The sequence below is a fragment of the Myotis brandtii genome, unplaced genomic scaffold (genome assembly GCF_000412655.1).
Source record: "Myotis brandtii unplaced genomic scaffold, ASM41265v1 scaffold640, whole genome shotgun sequence".
NCBI lineage: Eukaryota > Metazoa > Chordata > Mammalia > Chiroptera > Vespertilionidae > Myotis > Myotis brandtii.
In genome coordinates, this window is record NW_005370461.1 from 422,790 (window position 1) to 447,746 (window position 24,957).

The 24,957-nt window shown below is 35.1% G+C and overlaps 1 protein-coding gene across 1 annotated transcript in view; it reads left to right on the top strand.

Moving 5' to 3' along the window:
- Positions 1-4,480: 4,480 nt before the first annotated feature.
- EXOC5 (exocyst complex component 5) overlaps positions 4,481-24,957 on the top strand; it is a 34,445-nt gene continuing 13,968 nt past the window's right edge. The window contains exons 1-12 of the mRNA XM_005880556.2: positions 4,481-4,546; positions 8,520-8,614; positions 9,225-9,372; positions 11,201-11,395; positions 12,249-12,313; positions 14,971-14,999; positions 16,582-16,691; positions 18,320-18,364; positions 18,474-18,614; positions 19,869-19,951; positions 21,430-21,639; positions 23,159-23,306. Coding sequence (XP_005880618.1) covers positions 4,481-4,546; positions 8,520-8,614; positions 9,225-9,372; positions 11,201-11,395; positions 12,249-12,313; positions 14,971-14,999; positions 16,582-16,691; positions 18,320-18,364; positions 18,474-18,614; positions 19,869-19,951; positions 21,430-21,639; positions 23,159-23,306 — 1,335 coding nt within the window. The remainder of the gene's footprint in view (positions 4,547-8,519; positions 8,615-9,224; positions 9,373-11,200; positions 11,396-12,248; positions 12,314-14,970; positions 15,000-16,581; positions 16,692-18,319; positions 18,365-18,473; positions 18,615-19,868; positions 19,952-21,429; positions 21,640-23,158; positions 23,307-24,957) is intronic.

Below are 24,957 nucleotides of genomic sequence, written 5' to 3' on the forward strand. Positions count from 1 at the left end.
GGGGTTCGGGTGGGGAGGGGAGCCTGGAGTCCTGAAGTGGGAGAGAGGAAGCCTGGGAGGCCGGGGCGTGGGGAGACGAATGCGGGATGGATGCGCGGTGGGAAGGGCTGGCTCGGGCGCGGAGAGGGGAGTCCGCAGCCCCAGGCTGGGCCCCTCGTGTGATTTTCTCGTGGCCACCTGCGATCGGGGCACCTCGGGGCTGCTCCTGGTTTGTGATCACCCCGTTAGTGACCGGAAGCGACGCTCACCTGCCAGCCCGTTCACTCTTACACTGGAAAAGGCCGGCCGACGTATTGTTTTAGGATAATAAAGGCCCGTTTAGCCCGCTGGACTGAAGGGGGGCAGAACTAAAAGGAACATTTGTGTGCCCGCCTCCGAGAAGTGGGGTGCGCTATAAAACCAGCGACCCGCTGGCAGGAGGAGCCTTCCCGCGGAGACGGCGGGCTCTCCGAGGGGTTCCCTGGGAGTTTCCAGTCTCCAGGACGTCAGGTGTAATTTCGGGAAATCCAGTGTGAGAAGCTGCGCTGTGTGAGATAATAGGATGGGAAAGTTCTAATGGGACCACAAAACAATGAAACGTGAAAAGAACGGATCTCCTTCTGTGAAAGAAATGAAAACAGATATGAAGAAAGAGGAAGGAAAGACCCCTTTTGTGTGTGCTTGTGTTTCATGTTGAGCAACAAAGGAAGTAATAAGTGAGAAGACTGCAGTCGGAAATAGAGAATTTCTGTCTGAGTGACAATTGGATCCTTTTTCTGCTTAAGATTCAGCAGGGGTTTTTTTTGGTGTATTTTTTGTTTGTTTGTTTTTGGCCTAAAGTGTAAATGCCACAGTGTTTATAACTGGGAACTTTTCACATTTGTTACTGTTCCAGTATTTCGGGTTTCTGCCAGCTTTTGGATAGATAATGCTTTTGAGAGGAATAAGGTGCCATTGTTATAATAAATTGTAATAAAATAGTAAGTTGTGAGCGAAGGATTTATAGTTACAAGAGAGAATTTGGAAATGCTCATAGCATTTCTTCAGATTTAAGTGATGAGAGAGAGAGCACATTAACTACTCCAATTCCATCTGTTTATCGATTGACACGGGCATGGAGATACTCTTTTTGCTACAAGCTTTTACTGTGTGTTGTTGGGAAAGGTACTAAAGGAGTTTCTGTAGTTCCTTGTTTTATTTTTTTACATCTTATAAAGGTAGAAAACTATGTATGAAGTTGAGATCTTTAATTTACTTAATAAAATACTGGACTCGCTAGCTTTTAATAGGAAAGTTATCTTGTCATACAGTTCATAAGGCATTAGTCTTTGAGTTAATGAATACTGCTTGACATTCCTAATTATGTCTCTTTTTTCTTTAAACGTTTGACCATGAGTTCATATAACTTACTTGAAAGTGTATTTGATTTCTACTCCCATTGGTGGGAAGGGGAGGAAGTAGAGAAATACATATTTTGCTTTCTAGGGTCCACCATTTAGTAAAGTAGTTAAACCAAATTAGGGTTTAACTTCACTCAGTGACTCCAGTTATGTGACAGTTGGTAATATTTACTTACTGATAGAGCAGCGATTTTCAACCAGTGTGCCTCTGGCTGCAATAACTTAAAAAATATTTATTTTTATTGATTCCAGAGAGAAAGGGAGAGGGAGAGAGAGGTAGAATCGTCAGTGATGAGAATCATTGATTGGCTGCCTCCTGCACGCCCCCCACTGGTTATCTAGCCCACAACCCCGCCATTTGGGAATCCTGGTTCATAGGTTGATATGCTCAACCACTGAGCCACACCAGTCGGGCTGCTGCAAGAATTTTTAAAATAAGCAATACTTGACTAGTCAGGGGCACTGACCTTTTTCCCTTAGATTGTCAAATAAAAAAATGACAACAACCAACACAATAGCTATCCACCATGAATGAATCAAAATTATACCTACTTTTTGTCAGATCAGTAAAAAATACAACAATTTTTTGTTTTCCACAGAATTTTAGTAATTACTTTATGTGTGCTGTGAGATGGAAAAGGTTGAAAACCACTGCTGATAGGAACAGACTAGTTCTGTGGCCAGAGGGTTCATAGAGCAATGTTAAACATGCTTATGGATCTTAACTCATGTGAATTTCTTTTTCCTGACCATATGTAGTTTGTTATTTCATCAATATGAAAAGCATTATTACATTAATAGTTACAATGGAATTTTAACAGTATGATTAAGAAAAATATTTCCCTTTTCAGCCCTACAACGGGCTCTATCTTGAATAAGTTCTCATCCCTAAGTGAAAATTGTTTTCTTCGATTTAGAGGGAGGAGAGGGATTTTAAAAAAACACACACAAACCGTAGTCATTGCTGTTATTTCCTGTTCCTACTTCCATAGGATCTAGGTTGTAGGACAAGTCAGGGAATGTTTTTTTCTCTTCCCTTTCTTAGTCACAGCTGGGGAACTGTGAGAAGCAGAGGTCAGGATGTAGTCAAGGATATTTTGTTTTTATGCATCCTGGTTTTAGGATGTAGTCAGGGATATTTTGTTTTTATGCATCCTGGTTTTAATGCACTATTAAGTTGAATTTTGCATTCATTTTTCCATGTTGAAAGAGGTCAAATCAATGCAAAATTGCTTTGAATTCATGAAATTCCATGTGTTAATTCTACTTCTTTTAAAATATTATTGATCCCATGAGACTGCTTTTTTTTTTTTTTTACAAAAACACCTTCACACAACAAAATCAACTATAGGATATTTCCTTGGTTGACAGAAATGATTAGTAATAGATTATTCAGTTATTTTTAATAGTGAGTATCCTGGAAATACTATTTCCTTCTTAGTTTCAGCCCTTGTTGACAACTCTTTCTAAAAGGATCTATGTGTGTGTTTCTAAATGATCACCTCAGGATGGACATTCTGACTAGGAATTCCTATGTGGTTTGGAGTAATTATTCCTCCACATATAAAGAAGTAGCTGGGGTAGTAAGTTCTTTTTCTGTTGTTGCAAATATTCTTCTCTTACTGCACTACTGAGGATATTATACTCCCTTCTCACTTGCTATTTTTTTCTCTTGTTATTCTGGAGTATTCTCTTTGGGCAAGTTACCTTAATGGGAGAGTTTTTTGTTAACTAGGGTCAATTACCCATTTATTCAACAAATATTTACTGAGGATCTATTAAGTTCAAGATAAGGTGCCAAGGGTAATGAGGCTGCACGCCATAGAAATATTAATCTTACTCAGTGCACTGTAAAAAAACAAACAAAAAAAACCCAAATGGTTCACAGGCCAAATAGGTTTTGGAAATGGGCATACTTTGTTTTGTTAGAGATGTACAATATACCTTAGTATGTTAGAAATTCTGAGATGTTCATTTTTAAGCTTTTTTGACATGAAACGTTTATTTTGTAGTGTTTATTAATTTTGTGAATTCCATGTACATACTTTGGAAAATGTTGAATTATATATAGAACCTGCCCTTATTGTTAAGTAGAGGGAGGGGAAAAATAGATACATAACTACACTAGAGGCCTGATGCATGAAATTCCTGCAAGGGCCTTGGCCCCTGCTGCAGTGGTGGCCGCCCACTACAGCTTTGTCTTGAAGGACAGACATCCAGAAGGATGTGTGGTCTAATTAGCATAGTACACTTTTATTATTATAGATACTCTTGAAATAAAGTTATAAATGGTGTCAGGCCTAGATAAAGTGATATAGGAGTTGAGAGGGTGGGAAAATTACCTCTAGAAATGTGAAAGGATTAGGAGGTGTCATTTGAATGATATACAGAGGATAAGTTTTGAATTTGTGGAACTGGGTGGAGGGATTTTCTAATAAAGTAGACAATAAAATCCAAGCCATAAAGGGAGGTAAGTGTAGACCCTGGGGACAGGGGAAGAGTTCATTTTGGCTGGAGTGTAACATGCATGAAGAAGAGGAATGACATGCAAGGAAAATTGGGGGTTAATTGTATAGGTCCTAAATGCCAGAATTAGGAATTAGTTGTTGTTTTTTCTTTATTGTAAATGTTGATGCCTTGGTAATAGTATTTGAGATCATGTAATTTGACTGTGGTGACAATGGCTCTTTGACTTCCGGGTTGGAATTTGAATAGCCAAGAACACATTTTTTATGAAAAAATTTATGTCTCTTAGATTTTCAAACTAAGTAACTTAAACATATTTATGGAAAGATCTCTTGTTAATGTGATAAATATATATTGGTGAATGTGAGATATACAAGTAAGGACCACTCCTTTACCTTTAAGGTGCTGAAATGCTGCTTGTTTCAGCCATATTAGCTGTTAAATAAATGTTTAAAGGTTTTAAGAGATGTGGCCAGGAGCTGAGTACAGAGACAAAAATATGTATTTCTTATATCACATTATCACAGGGAGATATTCGTTAAGAAACAATACAGTGCAGTGGGAGTACAGAATCTTTTCCTTGGATAATTAGGAGAGGTTTCATAATAGTAATCACATAAATTGCATGTTGATAGATGAGTGGAAACTTTTTGGAAATGGGCATTCCAAGGCAGAGGTGGAAGATGACTACAACTTGTAAGGTGAGGTGTATTCAGAGTACTGAGGAGAGATAGAATCTGTATTTGCATGTTTTAGGTGTGGAAGTGGTGGCTCACAACAAGGCATTGAGATCTCAGGGGCCGTTGGGGGGAACTTTGAGAAGGCTTTATAAAGTCCATGCTTAAGGGAGTTGACATGCCTTTTTTGGGAGAGAGGGGGAGTGGAGAGACAGATATGGGTGGTTGTAACACATTGTACTGGATCTATTTTGGTAAAGATGTTCTGAGAAAATATGAAAGTTTAGTTGGTTATCTCAGAAACAATGTTAAATTAAAGATTCATGTTCCTGTTCAAGGGCTTGATGTCTTAATTTTTAACAGAAATTACTACAAATCCCATGTTTTTCTTAAATTTGGTAGCATATGTAAGGAGTATGAAATAAAATCAGTTTAATAGAGCAATCAATAACCAATTACTTAAAGTTGAATTTAATATGATAGTATCTTAGCCTGTAGTTGTATACTTCAGTTTTTGTTTTGGCAATTTTTGCTTTTAATTGCTACTATAGTAAAATAGAAGGTGAAGATATACCTTCATTTGGTTTATGAAATTCTAAGAGATTTCTCTTTTGACAATCCTCTTAGGAAGACTTGGTGATTTAGAGGTCTTAGAATTTGTTAATTTGTCTTTTTCTCATTGTAAATGCCTTTGTAGCAAGGTTGAGTATAAGAAAGCAAGTTATTGAGATTCATTTAGTTTTATAAGCAGGAAGATTTATTTTTGTTTCGTTTTTTGCTTTTTTGTAACTTCAATTACATTAAGCTCAGTAGCTGATTTATCTTAAACTTTTGTGGTAATTTGATTGCCTCTGAAGATAAAACCTGTGCGTTGTTTCCAGGACACTGTTCTCTCCTAATTTTTCCTCTTCCTGCACTGTTCCCTCCTTCTTTGTTTTTTGTTTGTTGGATCTTTTCCCTCTTTCTTTCTCCAAATGTTGTCATGTTTCTCTTCCTTCTGATCTCATCCAATTCAGAGGTTTTAAATAATACCTTTAAAATTATATCTAGCTTCAGTTTTGTCCCTGTAATACAAACTTATTTTTCTGACTTGTATATTTAACTAGAGGCCTGGTGCACAAAATTTGTGCACTCACGGGAGTTCCGGGGTCCCTCAGCTGGGCCTGCGCCCTCTCGCAGTTTGGGAGCCCTTGGGGGATGTCCAACTGACGGCTTAGGCCCGCTCCCCACTGATGCCTAAGCCATCAGTCAGACATCCTTTTAGCACTGCCGCAGAGGCAAGAGAGGCTCCTGCCACCACTGCTGTGCTCACCAGCCATGAGCCCGGCTTCTGGATGAGTGGCGCTCCCTCTATGAGAGCGCACTGACCACCAGGCGGAAGCTCCTGCATTGAGCGTCTGCCCCCTGGTGGTCAGTGCATGTCATAGCAACCGGTTGTTCCACCATTTGGTCGATTTGCATATTAGCCTTTTAGTATATAGGTTTGTCTCTGTACTGGTGCTCCAGCTATGTCTTCAGCAGGCTGTTCCAGTGTTTTGTAAGACTGGCAGCTACTGGGTTGTGTGGTTTATAATGTGACCAGTGGATCCTATAGTCACCTCCTTTGCTGTAAAATGGATCCCTTGGTCTGATGTGATATGCAGGATCTCATGCCAGGGGAACAAACACTCCCTCTGTGAGAGACAAACCCAACTAGGAATGTTTTCAATTTTGGCAGAATGAATTACTTTTCCACAATGGAAAGGGTACAATGTAGTCAACTTGCCACCATGTGGCTGATTAGTCTACTTGTAGGATGGGGCTGTTTTAGGGCTTAGAGTTGGTCTCTGTCACTGTTAGGTTAGCTCTCTGGCTTTGATAGTAGCTGAATCAGCCTTGGTGAGTAGGACCTCATGCTGTTGGGGTCATGTTGTATCTGTATTATGTTTGCTCTGTTCAGTGTGCTAATGCTGGGCAGAAGCTGGCTGATGTGAACTGGTAGAGGCATTTTGTCTTCATTGATTAATTCTTTTTCCATGGTGGATGTCTGTCTTTTAGGGGTGTTAACATGTGTCACCAAGATCTTATTTCTTCATGCCCACTCCCAAATATCCATCCACATGACTCTGCCCAAGACTTCTTATCTTCATGTACTAATCTTTGTCCTCTGATAGCCAGGCTTTTTGCTGTTGTCTGTGAGTCCCATGTATATTCTAATCTCAGGTCAGTTCTCTTGTCCACCCAAGAGAACAATCAGGTATGTTTCCCTAACCTTTGCCTATTGGGAAGATATTTTTCTTGCCACTGAATTTCATGGCTTTCCCTGAATGAGGCTGTAATTGCAGCTGCTGTTCATTTTTAGTAGACATATCTGCCTAGCCAATTCTCCATGAACCAAACTCAGTGACTTAATGAATATCCTATTTCCATCTCCCAACTACCTACTGAGTTATAACAACTCAATCAGCAGTTTTAACACTGAAGTTTGTGCATGCATTTTTATTTACTTACCACATACTACTGTTGCTTTTTCCTATTGTTAGACTATGAGTTTCTCAGTTTGTATTTATACATCTTTATAATCCAAAGCCTAACAGAGTGCTTGACACTGGAAATGGTATTGTTCAGTTAATGTTTATCAGTGAAAATGTGTTTTTAACTATGATTAAAAAATGGAAAATTTTATACATAAAACAATTTAAACTGGAATCACTAGCAAGTGCTACCAGCTTAAATTATATGCTAAGTGGGAGACAATATATGATATTTATTTGCAAGAGGGTAGTGTGGAAAATATGTAAATAATTGTGTACTAGTCTAAAAAATGCATTATCAGCTGATGGTGAACATTTGAATATTTATTTATTTTAAATATATTTTTATTGATTTCAGAGATAAAGGGAGAGAGAGAGAGATACATCAATGATGAGAGAGAATCATATTGGCTGCCTCCTGCACACCCACTACTGGGTATCGAGCCCACAACCTGACATATGCCTTTGACAGGAATTGAACCTGGGACCCTTCAGTCTGCAGGCTGGCACTCTATCCACTGAGCCGGCTAGGGATGAATATTTATTTATTTTTGGATTGGTCCTTCTATTCTAATATTTTTTTGTTTTCTAACTAATGTTTTTTTCATGAGAAAATTTAGAAAATACTTTTATCTTGTTTTTTCCATCAGATATTGTGAGCATTTTCCTCATTTTATTTAAATTTTTTTATAACATGATTTTAATAGGAACATAGTTTTTCATCTTACAAGTTTACCATAACTTTTCAATGATGATTTTGTTGAATATTTATGTAGACAATTTTACCCAGCAAACATTCTGTAAAAAGTTTTTAAGTTTTTATTTGCTTTTCCCTTAAAATTTTAAAAGTAGAATTACTGGGTTAAAGGGTAAGAACATTTGTAATATTGTTGATATTACCAGACTATTACCTATTGCCTCCAAAAATATTGTACTTGTTAACATTTCTAATAGTAATGAGAGTATGAATGTCAGTTTACCCTCCCCTGCATTACATATTATAATTTTGTTTTATTTTTTTTTTACAGAGAGGAAGGGAGAGTTATAGAGAGTTAGAAACATCGATGAGAGAGAAACATCGATCAGCTGCCTCCTGCACATCTCCTACTGGGAGATGTGCCCACAACCCAGGTACATGCCCTTGACCGGAATCGAACCTGGGACCCTTCAGTCCGCAGGCCGACGCTCTATCCACTGAGCCAAACCGGTTTCGGCTACATATTATAATTTTTAAAAACTTTGTCACTTTGTGAGATAAAAAAAGTGAAAATTTGACTATTTGTGCAATTGCATGTTTTTTATGTTTCTTGACCATTTGTATTTCTTCAATAAATTGTTCACTTTTCTGTTGGGATGTTTTAACTGGTATTAGTAATTTAATTTCATTTGAAGTTCTCACATAGTAGAACCTGTTTCATTTTTGTAGGTGTTTTTAAGTTATCTTCTATGAAAAATTTTAAAAGAACATTTATTTTATAAACTAGGAACCTTTTGTGGCAGATGAGTATATTGAACGTCTTGTATGGAGAACCCCAGGAGGAGGCTCTAGAGGAGGATCTGAAGCTTTTGATCCTAAAAGGTGAAGTGAAAATTTTTTTTTCATAGACCCAATCTAGTACAAATTTATGTTTGAAATAGATGTGACTATTGGAATTTCTTTTAACATTCATGTAAAGGGATTTTAGTTAACAATTTGGTCATTAAAAGACACAAGCATTAGAAGTTTGGTTGATTTTTGTCCCCCCTTTACATTCCTTTTATTTTAGAGAAGGACTTTGACTAGTATGAGGGAAGGGGTTTTGTTACATTATAAGAACTTAATATTTTCTCCAATTACTAATAAATGAGAAAGAGTTGGCAATAAAAACATGTTAAATGTGTTGTTTTAAGTATAGTTGTAAATTGGGGAACAGAAAGTCACTGAACTCTAGTATGCACAATATGATTTTTATGTAGTATATTTACCTATTGATTGTTTCTTTGAAATTGGTTTCTATTTTGGAGGTTAATGGAGATTTTAGGTGAGGTTTTCTTTCATGTCAGAGATAATTCCTAACAAGATACTATAGAGAAGATTAACATGATCATCCTTAGTTCAATTCAAGTTTATTAATACCTTACAGTTCTAAATGAAGTTCCTAAAATTAATCATAGGAGGATTGATACATATTCTTATTTTCCTTTATTAGGTTATTAGAAGAATTTGTAAATCATATTCAAGAACTCCAGATAATGGATGAAAGGATTCAAAGGAAAGTGGAGAAACTAGAGCAACAGTGTCAGAAAGAAGCTAAGGAATTTGCCAAGAAGGTACAAGAGCTTCAGAAAAGCAATCAGGTAAATATTTAGCTAAGCCATGAATAATTTATATAGACTATAATATCTTTATTTCCTTTCAGCTTTTAGTTCTTAATAAAAATCTAGTCAAATGAGATTAACTGTTGAGGCTTCTCTCTAGTTCTCCCATATCATGGAATAAAATGTTAATGAATTGTTATCAAACACTCCTGGCAGTGGCTTACATTTGGGATCACAGTGTTCCCTTCTTAGGATGGGGTGCTGTCCAGTATAATGTGGTCCTTGCTTCTCCTCTAACAATCCAACCTTTCAAGAATGATGCTTCAGCAGACCTGTATCTTTAAGGGCTTATTGTTAGCTTGGATATTTAGGTAGTCACTTGCATTCTCATTTAATCATAAAACAAAGTAATATCAGAAAATTATTGCCTGGATAAGGTTTTTCCCCAGAGGAAACCTGGTCTGGGAAGTTTCACAAAAATCATGAGTTATGTGCCCTAATAAGAATTACAATGTAACTGGAAAAATGAGTGCAGAATTCTTCCTCAATTCATTTTGGAGTAAAAAAAAAATAAACTGGCCTTGGGGCTACGTAGGTCAAGCTTCTTAGCCATTCTTTAGCTCCAGACTGAATCTGGAACCTCCAAACCCCTTGCACAGCCTGATCTAGACTTGCTTGCCCTTTGTGAGTATGTAAGTGTATAAGTTTAAGGAACAATGTTTAGCTTTGCTGCTTCCCAGGGACTATTTGTTTTTTTAGCATTAGGGATTAGCAAACTGATCTCTGCTCAGATTTCATTTATTTAGATTCCTTTATTTAAGCATCTATGGCTGTGAGAAAATGTTCAATGATGTCAATAATTTATATAAGATAGAAAATATATTTTTAAGTAGTTAAATTGATAGATTTCAGGTACTTCTAATGCAATTTTCCCTTGATAATAATAATTAAATATTAATAGTTTAACAAGTTCTGAAGCCAACTTTCTCTACCAAGTATTAGCTGTGTAACTTCAAGCAACTCAAGCTTTTCTGTGCCTCAGTTTTTTCATCTGCATATAAAATAGATTGTTGTAAGGATTACATAAATAAATACATTAATATGCTTAGAATAGTGTCTAGCATAGAGGATGTCCTTAGTATATCTAAATTGTCAGCAATTTTATTATTGGCAATTCTGAGGCATTCATAGTGTATAATTTTCATCTACCAGAAGATAATCAGTATACTGTGGGAAAGGGATATTCTAGGAAGTAATACACATTTGTCTCAGTAGAATAATGGTAATCTTTTCTGTTTTCAAAGCTGAGCAAAAAAAAAAAAAATTTTACCTTACTTAAAATATTATCATTGCTCTTTAAATATTTAAATGTTTTTTAAATATTTTTTTAAATCAGTGTCTTTTACTTCTAACATATTTTTAACTCTTTTTAGTGTAGTAGCAAGTGAGTTGTTCAGATGACTGGTGTTTTTGATACTTAGTTCATTGTTATCAGAACCATTATTTAGGAGTAAGTGGTACTGGGAAACTTTGTTAAACAGAATGAATAGTATCTAGTCTTGCTGTTTTATTGATTAGTAAATGTATTCATGATAAAATATAATTTTAATAGTTAAAAGTATAAAATTTTGCAATTTTGTTAAAAATTTTTCAGATTATGTGTTGATCTATTGGGCATGAATCGTTTTTGTAGATCATCTTTTATATAATTTCTATGTTATCTTTAGTTACCTCAGTTTGAGAGTAGTAATGAGTTAGTAGTTTAGTTTTGATACGAATTATAAGTTAATCTGGGTGCTGTCATTCTATTATAAGTAAAAACTGTGTTCTGTCATTGTATTTTATGCTTGTGCATATTTTTTTTCAGGTTGCCTTCCAACATTTCCAAGAACTGGATGAGCACATTAGCTATGTAGCAACCAAGGTCTGTCACCTTGGAGACCAGTTGGAAGGGGTAAACACACCCAGACAACGGGCAGTAGAGGCTCAGAAATTGATGAAATACTTTAATGAGTTTCTAGATGGAGAATTGAAATCTGATGTTTTTACAAATTCTGAAAAGGTGAGCACTATTGAAGGATAAAAGCAAATTATAGCATTAATAACAATGTCCTAATTATTAACTACAGTTAGTACTTTCCAGAGAATAACTTCAAATCACTGAGTAGCTGACTTATTGTTCTGATGTGTAAATTAGTACACTAGCTTACAGATTGCTGATGAAGTGTTCTAATTTTTAAATGGATTGGTTGGCTTTTTTTTTCCATGAAATTATGTGAGGTGACTATATTAATGAGTGTTTCTTTTCTGTAATTTCATGAAATTATGTGTGGTTTAGAAATGCCGAGGTGACTATATTAATGAGTGTTTCTTTTCTGTAATTGACTTTTAATATTAGCAGAATTTCTGTAGATTTTGAATAGTTACATTTCATTGGATGAGGGTGGTCTGACCTAATCATTGAAAAGTTGAGGTGGCATTTTTGTTGTTTTAGTCACTTAAAGTGGCATATATGCAGCAGAATAATCTGAATTATTTTCATATATCTTGTTTACCCTTTTTGGATTCATAAACTCAGAAGAAACTTACACTTCTGCTTTCCGTAAGTAATTAGTTGAATTTTTTCAGAGTAAATGAACTATAGGTTTCATTGGGAAGGTGATTGTGGCATTATGAAATGGTAAGATTTCAGTGCCAGAAAGACAAATGTGTATGTTTTATTGACTTATTGGTGATACCCCAAATGTATTCCTGTTGCTCAAAAAGTTTTATTTGTTGAGAATTTTAAAAGAAAATTGTTTGGGTGAGGGTCTGTGGGCATACATAGGGGAATATTACTATTTTCAAATATAAACATTTTTGGCATATATATATAAGGGTTTTAAAAAAATTAATTGCTTTTATTTTTTTAATAGATAAAGGAAGCAGCAGACATCATTCAGAAGTTGCACCTAATCGCCCAAGAGTTACCTTTTGATAGGCAAGTTTATTTCTCAAGAGCTAATTTAGATATATGGTGTAATTTATAGAATAAACTTGTATTTTTTCCGGTATGATTTTGCTCATTAATTCAACAAGAGTGTATTGAGTACCTCCTTTGTATAAGGTACAATATATAATAGTTGAATGAAAAAATATGGTCTCAGTTTCTAAATTTAATAATATACCTTGAAATAATTTCAGTTCTTTGTTTTCCCCTGGGGAAAAAATGATGAAGAAGAATTTTGAAATTTATTGAAGTGAGATTTTAAATTTTCATTTTTTGGACTTTCATAATCAAGATGGGAGGAGACTGGGAGTGTTTAAACATGGAACCACCCAGCTGCTTTTTCCTATCTCTAGATGAGAGTATTTAAGTTTTTAAAGATCTGAGACAATGAAAAGCTGATGAAAGCTATAAAGTTTCTTCCAAAATGTCAGTTTCACACAGATTGTTATATACAATTTTATGTAGTTTTTATACTCATTAGCTTATCCGCAGTCTCTGGAGAATTCAGGTTAAGAACCCTTGCTTTAGTTGAAAGGCTTAAGGCCATCTAAATCAAGTATTAATGGTTTTATCCCAAAATTAACTTTACTGAGATGGAAATTTTTGCATGATTTCCTTTGTCCTTGGAATATCAGACACTTTAATAAAATATTGGTAGTAGTAGTTCCTGCATGTGAATATCTGAAAGAAATATGTCTTCCCATATAATAGACAATATATCTTTATTCTTTTGGTAATACTTGGAAGATCCTCTGGTACAGGTAGAATATAAATGTATTGCTATACTTAAAGCTTGACCATATATTGCAAACATAGAGAGTTCCCTACCCACAAAATACCTTATTTTATTCTCAACTATGTCCTCATAAAGGATTAGCAGTAATGGTCATCTGTCACTTAGATATTATTAATAATCTTATTCTTGCCCAGCATGAGAGTAATGATTTTTAAAGTGACCCACAAAAAATCTCTCTTTTAACTTTATCTCATTTCATTCTTGTGCCATTTACTTAAATGGTTAAAATGTGAAGCTCATGATGGGTGCATAATAATTGTTGGCTACCTCTCCCATCCCCTCTCTATCCTCTCTATTATATGTTTCTATAAAACATGGCATATACTCATCTCTTCCATTTCTCAGTTATACAATTGCATACTTCTCTTACAGTTTTGTTTTAGCCTCTCTGCCAGTTCTTGGAGTTGAATATATATCCTAATCAGATTTAATTTTTTTCACAAAGATTCACAACACCTTACGTGCACTGTGTGGTCTGCCATGACTTTGATACAGTCATGCCTCACATAATGTCGTTTTGGCCATCCACAGACTGCATATATGATCCCATAAGATAATAATGGAGCTGAAAAATTCCTATCATCTAGAGACATTGGCCATTGTGATGTTGTAGTGCTATGCATTACTCATGTGTTTGTGGTGATGCTGATGTAAACAAACCTATTTTGCTGCCAGTCATAAAAGTGTAGCACATACAATTATGCAAAGTATATAATACTTGATAATTATAATAAACAACTATGTTACTGGTTTATGTATTTATTGTACTTTTTATCATTATTGCCGAATGTACTCTTTCTGCTTATAAAAACATTTTTCTGTAAAACAGTATGCCTGATTACACTAGCAATGGCCTCTTGTGTCTCAGGTTTATTGGGTCTCTTGATGGCATCATTTTCTCTTGTGGTTGATTTAATCTTGTGTTTTGTATGGTAACATGCTGTATAGGCTTGTAGTTTAGGAGTAATAGGCTTTATACAATATAGCATTGGTGTGTAGTAGGCCATACCATCTTCGTTTGTATAAGTGTACTGTATGATGTTCACACAACAGTGAAATTGCCTAATGACCCATTTTTCAGAACGTATTCCTATTATCGAGTGGCATTAACTGTATATCAATTTTGTATAACTTTAAATTTTCATTACTTTCTTCATCTGTCTTTGGCATCTCTTTTGCCAGTCACTTGCCTCTGTCTTCACACTGATTGTGTAGGAACTTTCGGCATCCATTTTCCATGATGTGTATTTCCCCTGATATTTAAGATTTGAGAAAAATTCTAGTGTATGGTATGTGTGATATTTTAGTTTCTGAATTTGCAAAGATTGATTACTAGGCACAATGCTTGGTCCTTTTTCTGGCTTCTACACTAGTTTTAAAATAACTCATTTGTATATACTTTTTATTTTTATTTTAAATAACGATAATTGAACTTTTGAAAAAAAATCCCAACAGAGGGAGGAATATGCAAATATCAAGTGAATTTAAAATGCCAGAGAATATGACTAGGGGCAGTAGCTCAGTGATGGGGCTGGCTGGATTGTTAATGCCTCATACAATTCTTCGTTGTTTGACAATTGGTTATTCAATGTGGGTTTCCTAAATGAGAACCAGCCACTCCATCTGAATATCCCAAATTTAGTTTTGTCACCTGGCATGCTTCCTGTCAGTACTGTCTCCCTTTTGGCTTTATCTTTTTCTTTCTTCCTTATTTTATGATGATCTTTAGTACAGAGGACTCACATATATCCCCAAACACAGTTTCCCCTTTTATTAATATTTTACAATAGTACCATTGCTATGGTATATTTGTCACAACTAATGAACTTCATCATTGGTTTTTATCTTTCAGATTTTCAGATGTAAAATCCAAAATTGCAAGTAAGTGGGGGTCTATTTATTTAACTGTTTTGAACAAGCAATAAATTACTTGGGTAAAAAAAAAAAATAGTAAGAGGAGAGATAGTGGATCATGTCATCCTTCCATCCTATCCTTGGCTTTGATTGCTTTTCCTTGAAACAAACATTAGCAATTTCTTGGGTATTCCTCCAGAGTATTCTATAGATAAATAAGCCTAGGATATAAATCATGTATATATGTGTAAAATTTAGTTCTGTCATCCTCATTTATTTTAAAATAATTAGTAGCATTCTATATAAATAGTTTTTACCTTCTGTTTTTAATTTAACAATGTATCTTCGAGATTATTCATACAGATATCTCTAGGTCCTTTTTTTAAAAAAAACTAAGTTTAAAATTTCTTACATAACTAGTTTTATTTTTGCCAATCTTTGAATTATATTTTAGGCAACTCATTCTAGGTTTCTAGAAAAGCCACTGTATTTCAGGTTCCTGTGGTAGCCTGATCACTGCGAGGCCATTTTGTATAGAAGGTTCAAAGAACTACCTATTTGGACTTCTGCCCTGTTTTTGATCACTATAGATTAGTCAAAAGTTCAGTTACTCATTCAGAACTATTATAGCCTCAAGAATATAGTGAATCAAATATCACATATTATCTTAAGGTAGAATTTGGTGTTGAATCCACCATTTTGTTCAAGGCAAAGGCATCTGAACTCAAAAATTTCTGTAGTCCTCACTCTTTCTGCACTTCCAAGTTTAAGATTTTTCTTTTCTCTTGATCTCAGAGATACCATCGGGAAGATTTCCCCTGTCAGTTGCTTTTAAAGTAATAGTGGTAAATAGCAGTCAGACTGTGGGAGTTCAACTGTTTTATTTGGGAAGATAGGAAAGATGTTTTTGTCTTGAAAATATAGATTTATATATCACAATATATTGTGGTGTCTAGATTCATTGTAATATCTTACTGTTTTGTAATTTTTCAAAAGAGGGCTAGATCCATAGTCATTATATTTATAAACTAGAGGCTCCGTGCATGAAAATTTATGCACTGGAGGGGGTGGTCCCTCAGCCTGGTCTGCCCCCTCTCACAGTCCGGGAGCCCTCAGGAGTGGGAGGCGACCTGGCGATCAGGGGAAGGCGACGCCTCCATCACACCTCTGCTGCTGCCACTGCTGGCAGCACAAGCCTCGGCCAGCCCTGGTTACCTGAGCCTCGGGCGACCCTGCGCGGCTGGGCAGCCACCATCCACGAGGCTTGCCGCCTCGGGCCAGCCATTGGGTTGCTGGAGGGCTGAGGGGACGGGGGGACTCTGGAGGCAGGCACATGGCAAGGTCCCAGCAGGGCTGAGGGGACTGGGCACTGCCATCTTTGAGGGCGTGGTAGTCAATTAGCATATTCCCTTCTTATTGGCTGTGGGTGCCGCCATCTTTGAGAGCGGGACAGTCAGCATATTCCCTCCTTTTTGGTTGTGGGCACCACCATCTTTGCAACAGCATGAGGGTCAATTAGCATATTCCCTCTTTATTAGATAGGATAGTTCATATACTAGCAAATAGCTTGCATACCTTATTTGTCTCATTGACTTCTTTTTATTTTTAGGCAAATACCATGATTTAGAATGCCAGCTGATTCAGGAGTTTACTAGTGCTCAAAAAAAAGGTGAAATCTCCAGAATGAGAGAAGTAGCAGCAGTTTTACTTCATTTTAAGGTAAGTAGTAAAAATTATAAGTGAAAATTAGTCTTCAAGGCTGGAGATTATATAAATTCTGTATATTATAGTCTCTGATTTTCCCCTATTGTATGACTATCAGGATGATAATTTTTGTTTTGAATAATCTTACTGTACATTTTATATCTTTCTCTATAAGATATGTTAAATTTTAGGTATTTAATATTATTTAAATAGGGATTTTATATTCTATAACATTAATATTTTTATCAAACACCAATATGTATATTTGATATCATAAGTCAAGCTATATATGAATTTTTATATAGTTTGCCATAGAAAGTCATTTTTTTTGCCTTCTTAATTTATAATGTATTGTTCTTTTCAGTCAAGCATGTTATGAAATAGGTCAAAAGCAAGAAGACTTGATCTTAAGTATCTAGTGGAATGTAGGAACCACAGAGGGGGTGGGATGTGACTCGTAAAAGACAAGTTAAATCCAGAGGATCTCAGGTGGTAATACAAGGAATATTCTATTCTAGAACTGTCTTCTTGGAATTTGAACTACAAAGATAATCTTTGTATGGGAATGCATTTCTGTAAACATAATGCTTAAAGGAATAGTGTTTCCTTTAGTCTGTTTCTTTATATTTATATCAGACTAGAAGCCCGATGCACAAAAATTCGTGCAAGAATAGGCCTTCCTTCCTCTGCTGCCGGCACCGGCTTCCCTCCTTTTGCCCACCGGCAGCACCCAGGACCTGGGCTGCTTCCCTCCTCTGGCCACCGGCAAGCATCTGGGATGCAGGTTGGCTTCCCTCAGGCCCCGGCTTCTTCAGGAAGGACATCCGGAAGACATCCAGTCTAATTAGCATATTACCCTTTTATTATTGTAGATTAGGGAAATATAAGCCATTTGTTGAACTTTTCATTTAAGTACTATATTTAAGTATTAAGAATGGCTCTTGAGCCCTAGCTGGTTTAGCTTAGTGGATAGAATGTTGGACTGTGGACTGGAAGTTCCCAGGTTGGATTCCGGTCAGGGGCACATGCTAGGGTTGTGGGCTCAATCCCCAGTAGGAGGCATGGAGGAGGCAGCCGATCAATGATTCTCTCTCATCATTGATGTTTCTATCTATCTCTCCCTCTCCCTTCCTTTCTGAAATCAATAAAAAAAAAAATGTATATAAAAAAGAATGGCTCTTGAGACATACTTTATATTGCTTACCTTACTTTTTTTAATTAGCTTAATATGACAAATTATTTTATTTAAACACATTTTATTTAAATGGATTTAATTTTTCAAATAAATTTCCAGAATGTCAGTTAAATGCAGCTCTGTCCATATTCTTGCAAGAGAAAGCAAATGCTTTGAATCCAAAAGAGGAAAGAAGGAAATATATATTTCTAAAACCTTTTCTCAAGATCTTGAATCTGTTTGTGTGCGTGCACATGTTTTAGAGTTGAAGGAGATGACTTGATGATTGGGTAAAATGACTATAAAGAACTCAGTTATACCTAATTTTTCTTTGAAGTCCAGCAACTATTGGCCATTCATGGGGACACAGACATAGCTTTATTACATTACATAGGTATACTTTTTTTTAATTGAGATTATTATTACAATTTAACAGAACAGTGATAATGTATTTCTTTCTTCTTCATAGGGTTACTCCCATTGTGTTGATGTTTATATAAAGCAGTGCCAGGAGGTAACATAACAGTACACTTTTTGTATTTCATTTCATTTTATGCTAATTTGTGTTTTAAAAACCATTTAAACATTATGTATTCACTATGTAAAATGCCTCTGCTATTTAGGGTGCTTACATGAGAAATGATATATTTGAAGATGCAGCAATACTCTGTCAACGGGTGAACAAACAAGTTGGAGATATCTTTAGTAATCCAGAAACAGTACTAGCTAAACTTATTCAAAACGTATTTGAAATCAAACTACAGGTAATTTTAAATAATGACTATGTAGTTTTTAAAGCAATATTTGATTTTTTTCTCTGTGTCTTAAAAGTTTTTTTAAATACTCGTTTACTGTTTAATGACCATAGGAATAGAAATCTACTTATTCACTGAAGGGGGAAAGGAGTGATAGTGTCATGCTTTTTAAAACATGTTTTGTTGCCCTAGCTGGTTTGGCTCAGTGGATAGAGTGTTGGCCTGCAATTGAGGTTCATAGGTTCGATTCCTGTCGAGAGCATGTACCTCAGTTGCAGACTCCTGGCCCTGAGTTGGGGCGCACATGGGAGGCAACCAATTGATGTGTCTCTCTACATCGATGTTTCTCTCTGTCTCTTCCCCTCCCTTTCACTCTCTAAAAAATCAATGGAAAAGATCCTCTGGTGAGGATTAACAACAACAAAAACAAAAAAAAAGAAAAACATGTTTTGTTGAAAAAGTATGCTAATCACGAAGTGTCATAAGAACACATGTTTGAATTTTGTTTACCAGTAGTAGTAGTATCAATTGTAGTAACAGGTTATTATTTTTATTGGGTCTTCACCTTGACCAATAGATGGCATTTGTGAAACTGAATAAGGATTACAAATGCAGTCTGTAGAATTTTTTATAATATGGTACTAACATGAAAAAGAAAAAACAGAATTTAATTTATAGCCTATACTCTCATAGCATTATATTTTAAGGCAACATTTCCTAAACTATATTTACCACTGGATTAAAATACATTAAATATGTTTGTTTTTAAAACAACTTAGGGCTTTTAAATACCCTTTAAAAGTAGTAATATGTATGTATTTCTCTAGAAATGGGGGGTGAAATATACAACATTTCCCAGTTTTAGAGTAATGCCTATTAATGTTTCAAGGGACAATAATGTTACCAAGACCACAGTTTGGTAAATGCTGCTTTAAGAAAATGCTTATATTGGTGTAGACTGGGGTTTTGTTTGTTGTTGTTGTTGTAAATGTACTTTATGAGTCAGGATAGGCCATTTTCAAGGAAAAAGATATTTTGAAATTCTTAATGCTTATTCCTATGACTGATGTAGATGGACTAGTAAATATAGCGGTAAAATTTTAAACCTATTTTTGTTATTGGTATATTTTCTATACATTGCCTTTTCCATTGAATTGTAAGTCAGAAAAATTTAAGGATGTGGAGTTAATTTCAGAAAAATACATCTTGAGTATGTATTTAATATTTACTTAATTGACAAAATGTTGACTTTTTTTTTTTTAGAGTTTTGTGAAAGACCAGTTAGAAGAATGTAGGAAATCTGATGCAGAGCAGTACCTCAAAAATCTCTATGACTTATATACAAGGTATATTTTTAATTATTATAAAATCATAACAGATCTTAGATTTTAATGTTTTTTTTAAAATGGGGAAGTATTCAAGTATTTTTGAATAATAGTTTGCCAGATAGCAGTCTGTCTTTTAGCATTAAATACTTGGCTTATAAACTAGTATTGTACAAGAGTAGCATTCTTAGTACATTAATTTAGGGGTATTATGCTTTATATTGTATCTAATGAAACATAAAGCTTTGTTTACATTGTTTAAAACTAAGACTTGAAAATTTTGTTTCCGATTTTAATTGTAAGCTAGTTCACTGTTCTTTAATTTTTCCTCCAAGAACTAGTATAATTATATTTATCTGCAGTTGCAATTTTAGAAATTGAGGAAGTGACAAATTCTTTTTTTTAATCTTTATTATTGAAAATATTACATATGTCCCTTCTTTTTTCCCATTGACCCCCTTCAGCCCACTAGTGCCTGACAAATTCTTTTAAAAATGACAATTTCAGCCTTAAGTCTAATATGAGAATCTGTTTTTGGTAAAAGACATTGTTAAACTTAGAAATATTATATCAGAAGTTTCATATGTAGTTTTTACCCAACCCTATGGCTATTGTTCAGTGTCATCATTTTGAGAGGAAAGTTTTCAAAAATAACCATAATCTGAAAGTTCTTATCTATACTAATAAAAGGGTAATATGCTAATTAGACCGGGTTGACTGGACATCTTCTGGTTGTCCTGCCTTCCTTCCGGACAAAGCCACGGTTGGGGGGGCTGAGGCAGAGGTGGTTAGGGGCAATCAGGCCGGCAGAGGAGGGCAGTTAGGGGAAACCAGGCAGGCAGAGGGGTTAGTAGTGATCAGGCAGGCAAGCAGGTGAACGGTTAAGAGCCAGCGGTCCCAGATTGCGAGAGGGATGCCTGACTGCCGGTTTAGGCCCAATCCCGCAGACATCCCCTGAGGGGTCCCGGATTGGAGAGGGTGCAAGCTGAGCTGAGGGACTCCTCCCTCTCCCCTGTGCATGAATTTTATGCACCGGTCCTCTAGTAAATAATAACATTATTATGAGCCTGTCTTCAACAATGGGAAACAGAAAATTAGAGAGAAGTCCACATGGACAAAGACCAAAGGGAATGAACAGAGAGTAGACCCCTCAATATTCTGACTTGTGTACCATGTCATGAATAGCATTAGACCATACTTGAAGAATTTCTGCCACTTTTTGCCATTTCTAGACTGGTTGGTTGCCTCTGTTTCCTCTCCTAAGCCATCCCTAGCTGTTTATGGCAGTTTCAAAACCATAATGTTCATAGTATTCATTCTACTTTAAATATAATCCTAAATAAGCTGCTCTCTGCATCCTAATAAGTACCTTCCCAAACTTTAAGAAATGGTGGTTTAACATAAGCTATTAAATTTACATTGTAAAAATATATATTTGTTAGTATTGTTACTATACCTAAAATATATATTAATCTTTTTTCCCCCTCTTCCATGAAAAGAACCACAAATCTTTCCAGCAAGTTGATGGAGTTTAACTTAGGTACTGATAAACAGACTTTCTTGTCTAAGCTTATCAAATCCATTTTCATTTCCTATTTGGAGAACTATATTGAGGTGGAGATTGGATATTTGAAAAGCAGAAGTGCTATGATCCTACAGCGCTATTATGATTCAAAAAACCATCAAAAGAGATCCATTGGCACAGGAGGGTGAGTGTTTATGATAAATTTTATATAATAAGACTAAAGATATTAAGAACTTTATTATATTTGGACAGAGTTGTCAAATATTGAGTCATTGGAATTTTCTATGAAGAACTCTTTTAATCCAATTTGTTTATAATATTGATCAAATCCTGTCCCTTGAACCACATGTTAAACATGACCTAACATAATATAATTAAAATGTAAAGCAGAATACCAGTCCTATAAAGAGCTCTATAGATTCTTTTTTAGTTTCAAACTCATTAAAGTATTTCAGGTTATTAACTAGGAAGCACATTATTTTTTTGTTGATTATTACAGGTATGAAAAAAAAACCAGCCAATAGACAGTTCACAGTTTAGGTACCCTAAGCTTTTTAATGACTTGTACATAAAATTATTTAATTAATACCTTAAAACTTGTGATTATTCACATACTAGAAGGTAGTGATTTTCTGAAAGAATTGGTGGCACCTCAGTAATCCAGATCTCAACTATCTAGAACCCAGTTGATTCTAGGATGAAGCAGAATGACTTCTGTGGAGCCATATAACCAGGTTCCAGAGTCCACATACATACATTCAAGTCAGTATTTTATTTCCCAGTTTGTTGTATATTAAATAATGATCAGGGGGAAGTTACAATTAGGAATAAGAATTGACGGCTGAAAGGCAGTAGCAAGTAAAGAAAAAGAAAAACTAAAGAACAATCAAACATTTTTAAGTAAATTAGTTCACAGTAGTCTGGAGCTACATATTCTAAGATTAAAAAAAAAATCTAACCTAATGATACCACCATATAATAAACGTTCAGAGTGACCCTTTAGTCATTAAGGAAAGCTAAATTATGTTGAACATATCTTGTTTAATAATAATGAAGAAATGTTTATTGGGATTATTATAACCATTATATTTAAATTGTTTAATATATTTTAAAAACATTACATATTTAAAGATTATTTTAAGCAGGACCATTTAGTTATCTGGAATACTAACTTATTTGGAGTAGCCCACTTCCTACAAAATAGAACAAGGACTTCTTGGCTATCAAGTTAGAATTGTAGAGCTGAAAGAGCCTTTGGAGATCATAACTCTGAATCTCCTAATTTTTCAGGTGAAGTCGTCTGTTTAGAGCAGTGGTTCTCAACCTTCTGGCCCTTTAAATACAGTTCCTCATGTTGTGACCCAACCATAAAATTATTTTTGTTGCTACTTCAAAACTGTAATGTTGCTACTGTTATGAATCATAATGTAAATATCTGATATGCAGGATGGTCTGTGGCAATCCCTATGAAAGGGTCGTTCGACCGCCAAAGGGGTCGCGACCCATAGATTGAGAACCGGTGGTTTAGAGATTTAAGGCTCACTTCTCTTTTCAGAACTAATTATTGCAATTAGAACTTTTTAGATCTGGCTATTGGTCCATTTTTTTATTGTTGTTGATGTATACTAACTTTGAGAGTACTTGAAATGAAAATCTATGTATAGTGAAGTGTTCTTTTTTAATTGGTTAATATGATGCTCTAGTATTCAAGATTTGAAAGAGAGAATTAGACAACGTACCAACTTACCTTTGGGGCCAAGTATCGATACTCATGGGGAAACCTTTCTATCCCAAGAAGTGGTGGTTAATCTTTTACAAGAAACCAAACAAGCCTTTGAAAGATGTCATAGGGTAAGAGTAATTGTAAATTTATTTTATTTATACATAGTTGTGTATTTTAAGTTTTGCCTCATTTATACTAAGATATAAATCTGCTGTCTGGTTAAGAACAACTATTTTTTTTGTAATAAAAATATATAGGATTTTTGTTTTAGAGAACAAAATTACTTTAAAATTATTTAGAAGTACATTTGTAAAAATGTTACGGTATGACACACCTAGGTGGGTGATGGGTATATTTGGTACAGTAATATATTTAATTTTCTGAATACTGGAAATATGTTAAAATATTTCTAAATATAGTTCAACATGTATCTCAGATTGTCCAACATGTAGCTGTCAACATTATACAGGGTGGGGCAAAAGTAGGTTTACGGTTGTGAGTAAATGAAACAGTTTATTCTTGTGTTAATATTTATTAATTATTATATTATTTTCCATATAAACAACTATAAACCAACTTTCTCCATACCCCATATTTATTGTTTGAATCATAGCAACTCTAAATCATCACCTTCTGCCTGGAAAGTCACAAGATTAAAATTCAGTTCAATTCAGTGCAACCTGATCCAACAAATTATGTGTTTACTTTGTGCCAGCTGCTGTGTTAGACATTGAGGATATAAATATTAGATACATACACTACTTTTGAATAGTATGGAGAAAGAAAGTCAACATGTAAAGAATTGATGCAAAGTTTGTCTGCACTGTTGTGACCAAAGAGGAAGCAACCGGTTCTGTCTGGTTAAGGAATTGAAAAAAAGTATATCAGGAAAGGTTTCAAAAAGGAGGCATTTGAGACCTAGATCTTCAAAGCTAAATAGGTCATCTTTAGGAAGATGCTGCTAGTAGGCTGTTTCAGGTAGAGAGAATAATATATGTACAAAAACATATACAAAGATCGATTATGCAGCATGAAATGCTTGAAATAAAAATGTACATGAAGAGAGGAGGTTGAAAAGATAGAGAAGAACTCTCTGTATACCATGCTTACAAATTTGGACTTGACCTTGTAAATGATGATGGCAGCTTTAAAGGATATTAAAAAAGGGCAGTGTAATATAATAAGCAAGCAGGTTGGTTTTTATTTCCTTTTTAAAAAATAACTTTGAGCCCTAGCCAGTTTGGCTCAGTGGATAGGGCATCGGCCTGTGGACCGAAGGGTCCCCGGTTCGATTCCAGTCAAGGGCACATACCTCAGTTGCAGGCTTCTCCCCAGCCTGGGCCCTGTGCAGGAGGCAACCAATCGATGTGTTTCTTTCACATTGATGTTTCTATCTGACTTTCCCTCTCTCTGAAAATCAATGGAAAAATACCCTCGGGTGAGGATTAAAAAACAAACAACTTTGACATTCAATAAATTGCATATATTAAAAAAATTAAGTAAATTTGATAAATTATGTGTACAGTTGGAAGCTATAACTAGTCAAAATAATGAAAAGATTCATTACATCAAAAAGTTCACTCTTGCCCTTTTATCATCTCCTTTTTCCCTACCTCCACTTCTATCATCAGGCAACCCCTGATCTATTATATGTCACTACAGGTTAGTTTTTTAAAAGAGGGGACATTTGAGGACTAAGTCTTAAAAGCTAAAAAGGATGTCTTCAAGAAGATTAATTTTATAGAATTTTTTATAAATGGAATTATAGTATAGTATATA